The sequence below is a fragment of the Eurypyga helias genome, unplaced genomic scaffold, assembly GCF_000690775.1.
Source record: "Eurypyga helias isolate BGI_N326 unplaced genomic scaffold, ASM69077v1 scaffold6081, whole genome shotgun sequence".
NCBI lineage: Eukaryota > Metazoa > Chordata > Aves > Eurypygiformes > Eurypygidae > Eurypyga > Eurypyga helias.
In genome coordinates, this window is record NW_010230074.1 from 41,845 (window position 1) to 54,815 (window position 12,971).

Consider the following 12,971-nt stretch of genomic DNA (forward strand, 5'->3'; position numbering starts at 1 on the left):
GTGCAGACAGTCATAGTACTGACCTGCTACTACCCTGCGGACTCAACATGTCAGTTCCAATCCAAAAGCCATGTGGCGGTGTTGGCTTTCGCAGAGCACTCCCCTAACCCTTGCTGAGAAGCTGAGCATATTAGCGTAGGTTTAGCATCATGCTCATCTAACTATACGGCTCCTAGGTTGGAGCTAGATTGTATCTGAGCTCAAGCAGAATTGCTCACCTGTCTGAAGGGGCAGTCTCCTTCGTTTTCTTTTGCTCTTTATTCATTTATGCAGTGAAGGATTTTTGTGAGGCATCCCAAATAGAACATCCTCTTTCTCTTGGTGTAAATTTTTAGTTTACTCTTTGGAAATTAATTTCAGCAGGCTATAATACAGGAGAATACAACCCCAATTTCTAAATACTGCCTTGAAGATGGAGCTAAATATTTTTGAAGTGGCAGATCAGAGTTTGACTTCTTGGATGTCAGAAAGTAATCTCCCTGAGTAACAAGAGAAGGAGTAGCTTAATGTAGATTCATGGTTGAGCATGTGGTTTGATGACTAATGTATTTTGAATGAGACCACCTTAAGTCTGCTTCTTTTGGACTATATATATGCACACGAAAGTTCTGCTTCCTCAAGGAAGTGGCAGCCCCTAGAATCCTCACTGATGTGCTCAGGTGTGGCAGCAGAACTAGAGACTCCTTGTCAGCTGTTCTGGCTAGAGAAGAATAGTTATCAGTTCTGTGAATAATATTTAACAAAAAAAAAAAGGTTTTAACAATCTGAATAAAAAGTTGTGAACTCAAAATAGCCATCGGGGAAGATGAATACTTTGAATAGTAGTCTGCAAAGCTGCTTCATGCCCTTCAGAGAAAATCTTGAGGAAGGCAAAGGAAAGTAAATCATCCTTTATCTTCTGGAGCCTAAATATAAAATGGCAAATATCCTACTATGGGACAAGCCTGGAAGTGTAAATCACAGAAAATACACATCACTTCTGTCCCTCAGAGTACGTCAGTGGCATGAATTAGGCCCCCTGTAAGTGCTTTTGGAAGGGCACTGTTGTTGTGAACTGATTTTCTAAGCTGGCTGTCCTACATTAGAGCTGGGAAAAAGCAGATTCCCTTCCAAAGGAGGAAAGGAAATTAAGCTTTTAGAACGAAGCTATTAAATATAACAATGCATAATCAGAAGTGGAAAAAAAAAGGTAGCATGATCTCCCAGAGTATAAAATGTCCTGGTGTCTCTGAAAGGGGATACTCTAATCATAGCACTCTTGCTGTTGTAGTAGCATTTGGTAAGTGAACCTATGAAACGCTTTGTGACAACTGCATAACTCTGTAGTGAGCTTTTCGTTAACTTTCTTTAAATGTTAATTGCAAAGCTTCACAACACGAATCCCTCATATTGTTATGTTCACCATTTGTTAAAAGTGCTTAGCTCACAAAAATATTATTTATGCTGAACTAAAAATGCTGTGACACTAAAATTGTTTGTTGACATTAACACAGTTTGTTTAAATTATCAGGTGGTCCAATTTTGATAGGAAATTCCTCAGTAAAGTACTGATGAGAAGGTCTGCTCAAAAATCAAGAGACCAGATCCTTAATGTTTTCCATGAACTCAACTTGAAGGATGCAATTAGCTATGTGGCTGAGGTACTTATGAAGACTTGTTGATGCATCATTTGGGTTTGGGGTTTTTTTTAAATTTATAATATAACGTAACCTAAATTTGATGTATTTCAGGAGAAGTCTAAAAGAAAATTTTCATTTCTGCTCTGCTTTTTTTTTTACCAAATATGTTCTGAATCTCAATATCACCTGCTTGAGTTGCTGTAGTTCTCAATATTATACCTGATCACGAAGTATGAATATACTGTACTTACGTCAGTATACTTTTCTGTTGGATTTTACAAGATAACTGTTTTTATATTCATTGCATGCAAAAAATCATAGAATCATATAATTGTTTAGGTTGGAAAAAACCTTTAAGATCATTGAGGCCAACCACTAACCTATCACAGCCAGGTCCACCACTAAACCATGTCCCTAAGCACCACACCTACATGTTTTTAAATATCTCCAGGGATGGTGACTCCACCACACCCCTGGGCAGCCCATTCCAGTGCTTGGTAACCCTTTCAGTGAGGTTTTTTCCGAATATCCAATCTAAACCTCCCCTGGCACAACTTCAGGCTGTTTCCTCTCATCTTACCACTTGTCACTTGGGAAAAGAGACGAACCCCCACCCCTCTGCAACCTCCGTTCAGATAGTTGTACAGAATGATAAGGTCTCCCCTGAGCCTCCTCTTCTTCAGGCCGAGCAACCGCAGTTCCCTCAGCTGCTTTGTGTAGGACTTGTGCTCTAGACTCTTCCCCAGCTCCGTTGCCCTTTTCTGGACACTCTCCAATGTCTTTCTTGTAGTGAGGGACCCAAACCTGAACACAGGATTTGAGATGTGGCCTCACTAGTGCTAAGTATAGGGAGCCAATCACTTCCCTACTCCTGCTGGCCACGCTATTTCTGATACAAGCCAGGATGCCATTGGCCTTCTTGGCCACCTGGGCACACTGCCAGTTCCTATGCAGCTGGCTGTTGACCAACATCCCAGGCCCTTTTCTGCCAGGCAGCTTTCCAGTCACTCTTCCTCAAGCCTGTAGCATTGCTGGGGATTGTTGTGACCAAAGCGCAGGCCCTGGCACTTGGCCTTGTTGAACATCATACAGTTGGCCTCAGCCCGTTGATCCAGCCTGTCCAGATCCCTCTGCAGAGCCTTCCTACACTCCAGCAGATCAACATTCCCACCCAACTTGCTGTTATCTGCAAATTTGCTGAGGGTGCACTCGATCCCCTCATCCGGATAATTGATGAAGATATTAAACAGAACTGGTATAGACACTGAGCCCTGGGGAACCCCCCGCTGTGACCATCCGTCAACTGGATTTAACTCCATTCACAACAGCTCTTTGGGCCTGGGCATTCACCCAATTTTTTACCCAGTGAAGAGTGTACCAGTCCAAGCCATGAGCAGCCAGTTTCTCCAGGAGAATGCTGTGGGAAACAGTGTCAAGGGCTTTACTGGAGTCTAGGTAGCCTACATCCACAGCCTTTTCCCCATCCACTGAGTGAGTCACCTTGTCATAGAAGGAGACCAGGTCATCAAGTAGGACCTGCCTTTCATAAACCCATGGTGACTGGGCCTGATCACCTGGTTGTCCTGAAATACTGTAATTTCAAAGGGATTGGGCAAACTACTGTTTTTCTAAATGTGTCAATAGAGTCTGGCTCCTACTGAACAGTGGTTTTATGTGATGATGAATCTGATTTGAAGAAGCTCACTTCCAAATGGTGTGAATATATGACTGAAGTAATGGACTGCTATAATCTCATTCCGCCAGATCACAGTAATACAAAAAATATGGGAAGGGTAACTTTAATTCAATGGAATCATAGCACCCACACTTAAAAAATAGGGTTAAAGTGGTATACTACAGGTATCAAACGCAATCACAGGATTGTGAATTAAGAGAAACTTAAGACTTGCAACAAGAGAAATTTCTAAAATTACAGAATGGAAGAAAGGTACTGGCCTTCTGCAGGAGTACCGTTCCCAGACTGAAACAATGTAAACAGATAGTACAAGAATTCCTAATCTTCTTCAGTAGGAAACTGGTCAGTTCAAATCACCACAAATGTGCAGTATTCCTACAGTGTAGAGGATAGTTTTAAATGGGATATTTTAAACAGTGATCTTTGATGTGATAATCTATCTATGTCCATAATCACCAAGTGAACTAATTTTCATAGCTTGGTGATATACCAATTAATTACTTTAATTAAAATAAATACTATTACTATGATTGATACTACTACTTATAATCTATTTTCTTTTTTTGAAAATGAGCTACAGCCAGGCAGACTTCTTCCAGTGAAACATGGAATTTCAAAGATTGAAATCACAAAATAAGATGAAATTCAGAAATTATGTTAATGTGAAAAATAGGGAGTTGTTCACAAGATAAGCAAATGCTTCCTTTTGAAATTTTGTAAATTACCCATTCAGTTTTCAGACCATTTGAGCTCAAGAACTGATTTTGGTTTTCATGGTGCTTTCTGGGTCACACCTCAGAGGAAGAAAGTCAGATAATGGCTTTGATGTTGATGAGCATGAGTCTTATGTTCAGATTCACTGCTGAATCTGTTCAGCAGATTCGTTACAGTATTTTTTTCTCTTTGACAGATGAAAGAGCACTATAGATCACTAAGACATGCAGATTTACCTCCAGAATCTTTACCAGATAATGTCTTGACTCCCATATAATAATGTCAGATTATGTCAGATTTTTAGGAGAGTTACCTTTTTCATTATACCTAGTACAGTTCACAACAAAAGGAAACTGAATTTTTCTCCCTTAGCTGAAAATCTGTCTTGAAGACAAATTCTATTAGCAAATGTCTTCTGATCTGATAATAACAGACAAAGAAATTAAAATTTCTGCAGGTTCTACAAAAGATTTGCAACATGGTTTCTGTCAGTGGATATTAGTTATGTAAATATGCCTGATTAGTCACAAGTTGTGAACCGTAGTCATTCCACCTATCTCATGTTAGTATTTGCTTCAGCGATACACCGCTTTAACTTTTCTTTGACTTCTGAAATATATCTTTGAGCTAAATACCTATCAATTACAAGCTGACATTGAAACTCAAGACATTTCTTCCTGGAGGAGTAAAGATCTGCTACCCCCAGCTACTCACTCTCTTCTCACTTGCAAGAGGTCAAGGAGTTTGAAAACGTATAAATTTTTCTTTTTTCATCTCTGCTGTTATGCTGCAGCTGTACAATAAACAAGAGCTTGAGACACTTCAGTCTGAACCTAAATAAATTCCTTACAGCTGAGAGGGGAGAGCCTAAGACAGGCAAAATGAAAATAATCAAGAGCAAGTGAATAGAAGCAACTTCAATTATTTACAGCTCATAACTTCTTCCGGCTAAAATTCCTCCAGTGATGATGTGGTATGTTGTATGTATGAAACATTAAACTTGGTTTGAAAAGAAAGTCAGGTGCCCTTAAGAAAATGGACAGGATGATGCTGACCCAGAATTTACATCTTTTTCTCTTAAGTTTTCTGTCTATAGAGGCCAGAGTGCACTTCTTAATGCCACTGATCTAATCCAACACATACTACCGTAACATGTATGTGGACTACCAAAGTTAAAGGAAACATTTGTCTGATTTGCTCTATGAATACAAAAATGTAAAGGGTACACAATGCAGTCAGACTTGGAGATAAAGTAGATAAAATCTCTTTCAAAATTCTTCAAGGGAGATGTTTTCTCTTGGTGTATTCTTTATTACAATTTAAATGTGATTTCTCTCTGCTGTGATTCATACCATAGATCGGTTCAGCCTATGTAACCACGATGTCACTCAACAGCTACTTTTCGCCTAAACAAGAGATTATGGAAGGAGTAGGGAAAACTGTGAAGACATAAATCTGAGTTTTTCCAGAAATTCACTCCTGTGACACCTGCTTTAGAACAGAAAGCAAATCTCATCTCTTCAGTATCTCATCTTTTCATGCCATAACCTCATCTGAATAGTCTTGTAGACTTCTGCCACCATTTGACATTTGTTGCTTCCAGCCTGGTAGAGAGCAGAAAACTTGTTGTATCTCTGAAAACGCTACTGTTAGTGCAGTGATTCGTCGAGTCATAAAAATCTGCATAGATATCCCTATGTACCTGGTTTCCAATGTGGTACAAAGTAAAAAGTCCATCTCTGAAAGTGTTTGTGGAGAGAAAAGAGTTAAACTACAAAAATACAAGGATACAATTTGCAAACAGATTGGGTCCTAAGAAATCACATTCTCACAATCAATTTACAAGAGTGGAATAGTTCTCCTCTTAGCTTTGTTCATTGGGATAACATCAGTCAGCGTAAACAAACAATAAAACCAAAAAATGGTTTGTGTTTATTACCTAAATGCAACTTCTCCCCTGCTTCTTGTGCCATTTGCATACAGCAGCCTCGCAAATCACCCACGTTTTCTGATGCACGTTTTGCCCTAGGTGTTACAGCTGTAATATGTCTTGTTTCTTTCTGCGGCCAGGGAGAACGTAGGGGTTCCTTGGCATTTATACGTTCTCCAAGTACAGACAACATGGTAAATGTGGATTTCAGCACTCCATGCCCAAGTACTATGGAAGGCTCTGTCTCTTATTTACTGTAAGTAATGTGGACTTGGGGGGGTGTGTGTGTGATGGTGTTACAGGGTTGTGGGTTTTTTGTGTTATATGTGAAGAGATGGTAACAGTGTTATAAATTTTGAAATAATGCAAATTACAAGGGCTTCATTCACTACTTTTTTGAACTTCAGTTAATCTTTTCTTCCACATAAAATGGGTACACATACAGTTATATTGTTGTGTTTCACACACAAACAAATTTTTGCAGTAAAGGCTGGTAAGATGAAGCAGACATCTGCCTTAGAGTTGTTTCATGTGCCTTTTGTTCACTAACTGCTATAGGCAGTGCTAGATGTCATCTACGTGTCTGTTCAAGAAAAAGTCAGGAGAGAGGCAAGGAAATAAATTTGCTGCTTCTTTAGCTCTTTCATGATTCTTTCACCGGACAGACCACGTGCCTTGTAAACTGAGAAATTAATGTTACGTCCACATGAAAGACAAAACAACAATAATCTTTTCACATTTCCCATTAGGTATTTGCTCACTCATTTTAATTTAGCTGATTTTGTTGTTTCCTTTATTTTTTTGGTAAATGTTATCTTCATTTTTCCCTCTCGTTCCCCATTTTCCTGTTTTGTCTTCCTCTTCAGCAATTACTGATCTTTAAAAATGCAGTTTGCATATTGTATTCTTCTTCAGGAGAGAAAAAGCTGGACCAGTCTGCCTTGACATGCAAGCGTTAGAGCAGAGGAGGAAAAGTATCCGTGACACAGAAGACACAGTTGCTCATCACACCCTACAACAGTACCTGTATAAACCCAGGCAGGAGGTAAGAGCAGATGGCTAACATTGGACTGTTTTCCAGTCCAAAACTAGGAGACATTAGGGACCAAAACTTGGAGCGAAACTCAAAAGGAAAGAACCCAACTGCAAAATCTGCACCCTTGAGGAAGATAGGCTCTTTGTCTATATTCTTCCTCATTTGTGAACATGCCTCTTTAACAGAACGAGCGCCTTTGATTTCACTGGGGCCAGTGGAATGCAGAACTGGGTCCAACATAGGTTCTGAAGCAGGATTAAATAGTGCATCAACTGAAGTGATTCAGACACATAGGGAGAGTCTTACTTTGAATCGCAGTCACTCTTACGTACTTAAAATTCCTGGGCTTAGACCTGTTTCATGATTAAGAAAGAAAAATAGGAGTTTCATTAACGTCTTCAGACTAGTCTTTGGGTCATTCTTTTTTAAGGACTTGTTTACAATTGCGTAACACTGATTGAATGCATTGATTCAGGGCTTCCAGCTGTATTTCTAAATAAATAAATATTGTCTTCCCTTCCTGGCCACAGCACAAACACCTGTACAGTCGACATGAGATCATGCACAGTGAAGATGAAAAACAAGACAAGGAGATTTTCCATAGAACAATGAGGAAGCGCTTAGAATCTTTCAAGAGTACCAAACTAGGAATAAACCATGCCAAGAAGCTCAATAAAATCCACAAGCGAGACCGGGGCCAAAAAAGGGTAAAATACTTTCACAAGGACCCAGATGTAGCCACCTATTATATAAACTAAGGGGTGGGGAGGGCAGGGAGGACTCTGGAGGGTCCTATCTCCTGCATTTATCTCTGTCCTATAGAACTTCATGAATGTAAAGGGCCTAATCAAGAAGAGATTAAACTCTGAGATAACCCAAGGGGCATCTTCTCACATGCTGCTTTTCCCTGTGCTTTGGGACCCTTCTTCTGGGTGAGAGACTTTTGAAAAACAGCCGACCTTGAGCCATGCTACAACATGGTGGGGATATGTTGCAGGGTAGGTGTAGCAGAGTAGCACTGTAGCATAGAGGATCCCACAAAATTTGAATGAAACTAAGAAGGAACACACAGCATACAAAGAGCCAAAGTTCCTTTCTTTTCCTGTAGTGAGTACAAGTGTAGGGGGGAAACTAATGACATCATATTGAGTCTCAAGATTCCAACAGATTTCAGGGTTATGCTGCTGAACTCGTGATTTCAAAGGATGTCACTGCCATTGCTATCTGATGATGGGACTGGTTTTGGTAACTTACTTTGTTTTCTTTCAGCGAAACAGCAGTGTCATACCAAATGGAAAAATACCTTCAGAACATCCAGTACAAGATTTTACTTTAAACGAAAAAGGTAAAAAGACTCAGACCAGTTTAATTACCTGTATTTTACCAGATACATTGTCAGTAAAGCATCACTGAAAAGTTTTGTGATATGCAACAGTGAAACTGCTCTTAAAAAGGAACTTCTAGCCGTAATTCAGAACTCCGGGCGAGGATGTGCTCTATGCTTAAATGCAGTGTTTCAGTGATTTAGAAGTTGTTCTTCTAGGTAGCTGAATGACAGATCAAATTTTAATTGGCCTTTTTGCTCACGTTTTTAAAATATTGCATTTAAATCTTGAAAACAAAACAGTGGAGTCACTGCAATGTAGATGAACTTTCAGATTCTTTTTGGATGAGCTCCTCAGAGCAACTTTTGGAAACATTTTTCTTTTTCATCACAGCAGGGTCTGCCCAGAACACTGAGCCATATACAGTTCAGTAGTTGAGAAAACCCGATCTGAGTTAAGGTCCATTTTTTTTGAAGGGTCTGAATCAGAGTTGATGCTAAGCAAGCACTTTAGAAGTCAAGGAGAACGTACCTTTGAAAGGAACACCTAGTCAGAAGCCAGTTTCAGCACTGATTCACCCTTCATGCACAAATCTAACACAGGTCAGCCTTGAAAGTGTAATCTGAAGCTGACTGGCCTAGGGAGCATCCCTAGCAAAAGCTGGTTTTGCATGTAAAGCCCCAAATTCTTTCATCTCGTGTTTTAGCCATCTTTTGGCATTGATGTCAATCAGCAAGATGTGATGGATGTTGATATGTTTGTTATGTAATTATAAAACAATAATATAAATTTCAAAGAGAATTAAGTAGAGAGGGATTCATCTCTTCTTGATAGCTCCAAGCAAAGATACTTTTCTATATGTATGTTCTTCGAATAGTTTTCTGAGCACTGTCTTTCTTTTAGTGACAAGGGCAATACAGGCTGGCTGAATAATATTCTAGAACTCTTTTGCATGGGAAGTTCTTTCTGAATATTTATAAGTAGCTCACTCAATACTGTCCTGTTGAAGAATGCTGTGTATAGATGTCATCCTCTATTAAAAAAAAAAAAAAAGCTTAATTGGAAGACAGTCTTAACAAGTGGTTTAGCAGCTGTTGTAAAACTGGTTCTACTGCAGTAGAAGTCAGTTAGGAATGCTAATGCTGACCTTTGTCAAATTATGGAAATGCAGTGAGTAGTCATTGTAAGGGGATGGCATCTGTCAACACGTGAGCAGTTAAGATGCAAAACACAGCAGCAGCAGTGGTGACATGTTGTAGGTTGTTTTGCTTCAATCCCAGGTAATTCTATTAGCCAAAAGCTTAGCCAGAGTGTAAAATCTCTGTCATAGCACCAGCTAATAATACAAGCTGGACACTTGTGTTGAGTTTCTTGATGTAATTGGTATCTAAGCTGCAAATTCTATACACATTCACAGTCACATTTCAGTGCTACAGCTGCTGATTAAATTTTGCCCTTATTTAGATCCTTGTTAAAGATGTGTCTTTGATAACTATGCCAGCAACAAAACAGCATGAAATTTCGTTTTCTATCAGAATTGATACAAATCTCTAATAAAATTGGACTTTTTTTTTTTCTTCCCCCAGATTTGGAGTTGTCTGAATCAGAAGAAAATAATGATTATGAAACTTTACACCTAGGCAAAGGAGTTGATTTCCTGGCTAATGTGACAAAGCAAAATTTCACAGATACTCCTACTGGTAAAATTCTTAATTACCTACAGAGTTGGGTTATTTTGTTAAAAACACAAACAAACAAACAAACAAACTAGAAATGCTGCTGATTTAACCTGTATTTTTTGTTTTCTTTCGATTGGATGTGTTCTATTAGAAAATATATTTGCATAATATTAATGTTAACAGATAACAAGTTTTGGATATCCAGAGGTATGGACAGCATCAAGTTTGCCACTGATAGAAGTTGGGAGCATGATGGCCTAAACCAGACCTACAGCCACTAAATATTTCTAACAACAGAAAACGTTATTTTAGAGTTATCCTACCTCACATGACCAATCAATACTAGTCCTTTGGAATTGTTTCTACTTGCATTTGAACTAATCTGTTGTGATAAATTCCATGCTGCTTCTTTCAGGCAGGATTTCTCTTCACAACTCCCACAGATCTTTACAGGCTCATGGAAGTCACTGAAAAGGGCATATTTGCAGCATTCCTAGAGCATTCATTGGACTGGATTTCCAGCCCTGAAAGGCTCCAAAATATCGGATTGCAAGTGTATCACTATGTATAAGATAAAATATTGATATAATATGATTTATAAAGTTTTGAAATATAGTATTTCTCTTTAGCACTTTCGTGTTTGCATTTTCGGCATGCCACTGTATGCCTCTCATGTAACATGCAGCATACAGTCAAGAAGAACACTTATGTCTCTACTCTCGGCAGACATGCTGATACAGCCTTTTCACTGTTCCATGACAAATTCCATGTTTAAGAATGTATAAAGATAGCACTTTTGTGTTTCAATTTTCAGCATGCCACTGTATGCCTCTCGTAACACGCAGCATACAGTCAAGAAAAACACGTCTCTACTCTCTCGGCAGACATGCTGATACAGCCTTTTCACTGTTCCATGACAAATTCCATGATTAAGAATGTATAAAGACATTCAGAAATCAACCCAGAAATAAGTGGGTGGCAAGATGCAGACCTAGACTAATTTTTAAAATTTCTTTTTCTGTTCAAACACTACAAATTTGATATCTATGTTAAAAGGCTCCTGTAACTTCCTTTTGATGTCCTGTGGCCTGCTTTAGCTCCCTCACACACATTCCTTCATGGAGCTGTGCAGTTTATGCTTTTGCATTTTTCCATATTTTGTTTCTTTTTAATGTATTTGATTTGAATTTTGTGCAGTTATTTTATATTGGGCTTTATTTTGCTTAAAATTTACTGGCTGATTTCTTCTTTTATTCTTTTATTTTTTTGTTTCCACATATCCCAAAAATAACTGCATATTGGATATGATATCCATTTTTTGTCTTTAATAGAAATACAAAAAGACTCTCAACAATCAAGGTAGAAAGAGGAACTATGTGTGTATTATGGTCTGTGTATTTGCCTAGCCACACCTATACCAGCGCGTATCAACCTGGGTTTCCCACTAGAGACATTCTTCTTTTCCAAAGCATTTTGCTGTATTACTAAGAAATTATTTTGATTAATTGTATTTGTCACTTGTGAACTTTTTTTAGGAATTGATAACCCAGTATTTTCAGCTGATGATGATCAAAGTATCTACATGAAGTTCTCACCATGGTTATCTAGTGAAGATACTGTGGTACCATCACAAAGGGCCCGAGTGCAGATCCCATATTCTCCAAACAACTTCAGACGGCTCACTCCATTCCGACTCAGCAATAAATCAATAGATTCCTTCCTGTTAGCAGATGGCCCAGAGGACCGACCCAGATCTTTTCTCCCAGAATCTACACATATGTAATATTTTAAGACACTATCACCTTTATTTTAAATCAGCCTTCCTATAAACCCTGACTATTGACAAGTAAACTTACTTTTCTGATTTTTCTTCTCACAGATCATCTCTTTCTTCCCTGATTTCTTCATACAACTAAACATCTTCTATTTTCCTCCAGCTTGAATTGTAAAATATCTTTCTATTTTTCTTCTGCAGAAGAGCTGTCCAACTATCTGGGTTCCAATGACTTGCTATTTTTACAGCAGATATGGGTCCTGAACTTTGTTTTGCCTTGAATACATTAAATGCCAAGAAAATAGTAGTCCAAATACCAGAATATCGTGCACTCATTTTCAAGAGGCTCCAGGTTTCCTGGTTGCCCAGTGATAATATTTGTCCCTGAATTCCCTAACAGAAATCAGGTGATTCTGATTCACCCCCCCACTTCAACAGTGACTGTTCTTTTCGAGTAACATGGTCACTACCGTCTGCAGATGTAAGCAAAGTGGTGTGAAGCCCCAGAGAGACAATCCAGCTGCTGATGCCAAAGCATATGGTTTGCCTGTAAGAGGTCAGATGAGTCATTTAACCCATTGGACTCAATTACATTCAGACGTACAATAGGAGCAGCAGGAAATCATTCTTAGCAAGAATAGACTATGATTTTTGACCCTATCGCTAAGAAGCCTTGAGTCAGTTTTGAACATTTGTCCAGGTTATTTATCCAGTGCCCAGGAAGGGAAGATGATCCCACTCCTACAATAAAAGTACTCAATGACACTGCTGATGTCATCATTAAATTGCATAAGAAAGGGTTTAAAAATGAAGTATGTTTACCAGAACACATCAGAGTTCCCTTGCACAGGTAGAGATAATTACACAACAGCCAAACTGTGGAGAAGCAGAATTCCAGTTCTGGTTAGAGCTTTATCCTTAAACTGTGAGTTTATCTTAATCCATACCTTATCTTGAAACCAGAAAAATGTTTAGCTTTCTGATGCAGTAAATAACTTGTTGCTTCTAATGTGTTAGAGGCTTAAAATTAAATTGACTTGAGGTTTAAATGAATATCCTAGTTGGCCTTTATTCTTGCTTTGTGGAAATTTTCCACACCATAAAAACCAGCCTTCACTTCTATAATCAACACAGTCAGTGCTGTAAATGAGGTGGATCAGGTCACAGTTCACACATCATAATTGAATAGAACACAGGG

General features: G+C 38.7%; 1 protein-coding gene across 1 annotated transcript in view; it reads left to right on the forward strand.

The window, feature by feature from the left end:
- SLC9A3 (solute carrier family 9, subfamily A (NHE3, cation proton antiporter 3), member 3) overlaps window positions 1–11,782 on the forward strand; it is a 53,622-nt gene extending 41,840 nt beyond the window's left edge. Inside the window, exons 10-16 of the mRNA XM_010160609.1 lie at window positions 1,511–1,640; window positions 6,100–6,215; window positions 6,875–7,004; window positions 7,526–7,702; window positions 8,265–8,340; window positions 9,907–10,020; window positions 11,535–11,782. Of these exons, the coding sequence (XP_010158911.1) occupies window positions 1,511–1,640; window positions 6,100–6,215; window positions 6,875–7,004; window positions 7,526–7,702; window positions 8,265–8,340; window positions 9,907–10,020; window positions 11,535–11,782 (991 nt within the window). The remainder of the gene's footprint in view (window positions 1–1,510; window positions 1,641–6,099; window positions 6,216–6,874; window positions 7,005–7,525; window positions 7,703–8,264; window positions 8,341–9,906; window positions 10,021–11,534) is intronic.
- Window positions 11,783–12,971: the final 1,189 nt, after the last annotated feature.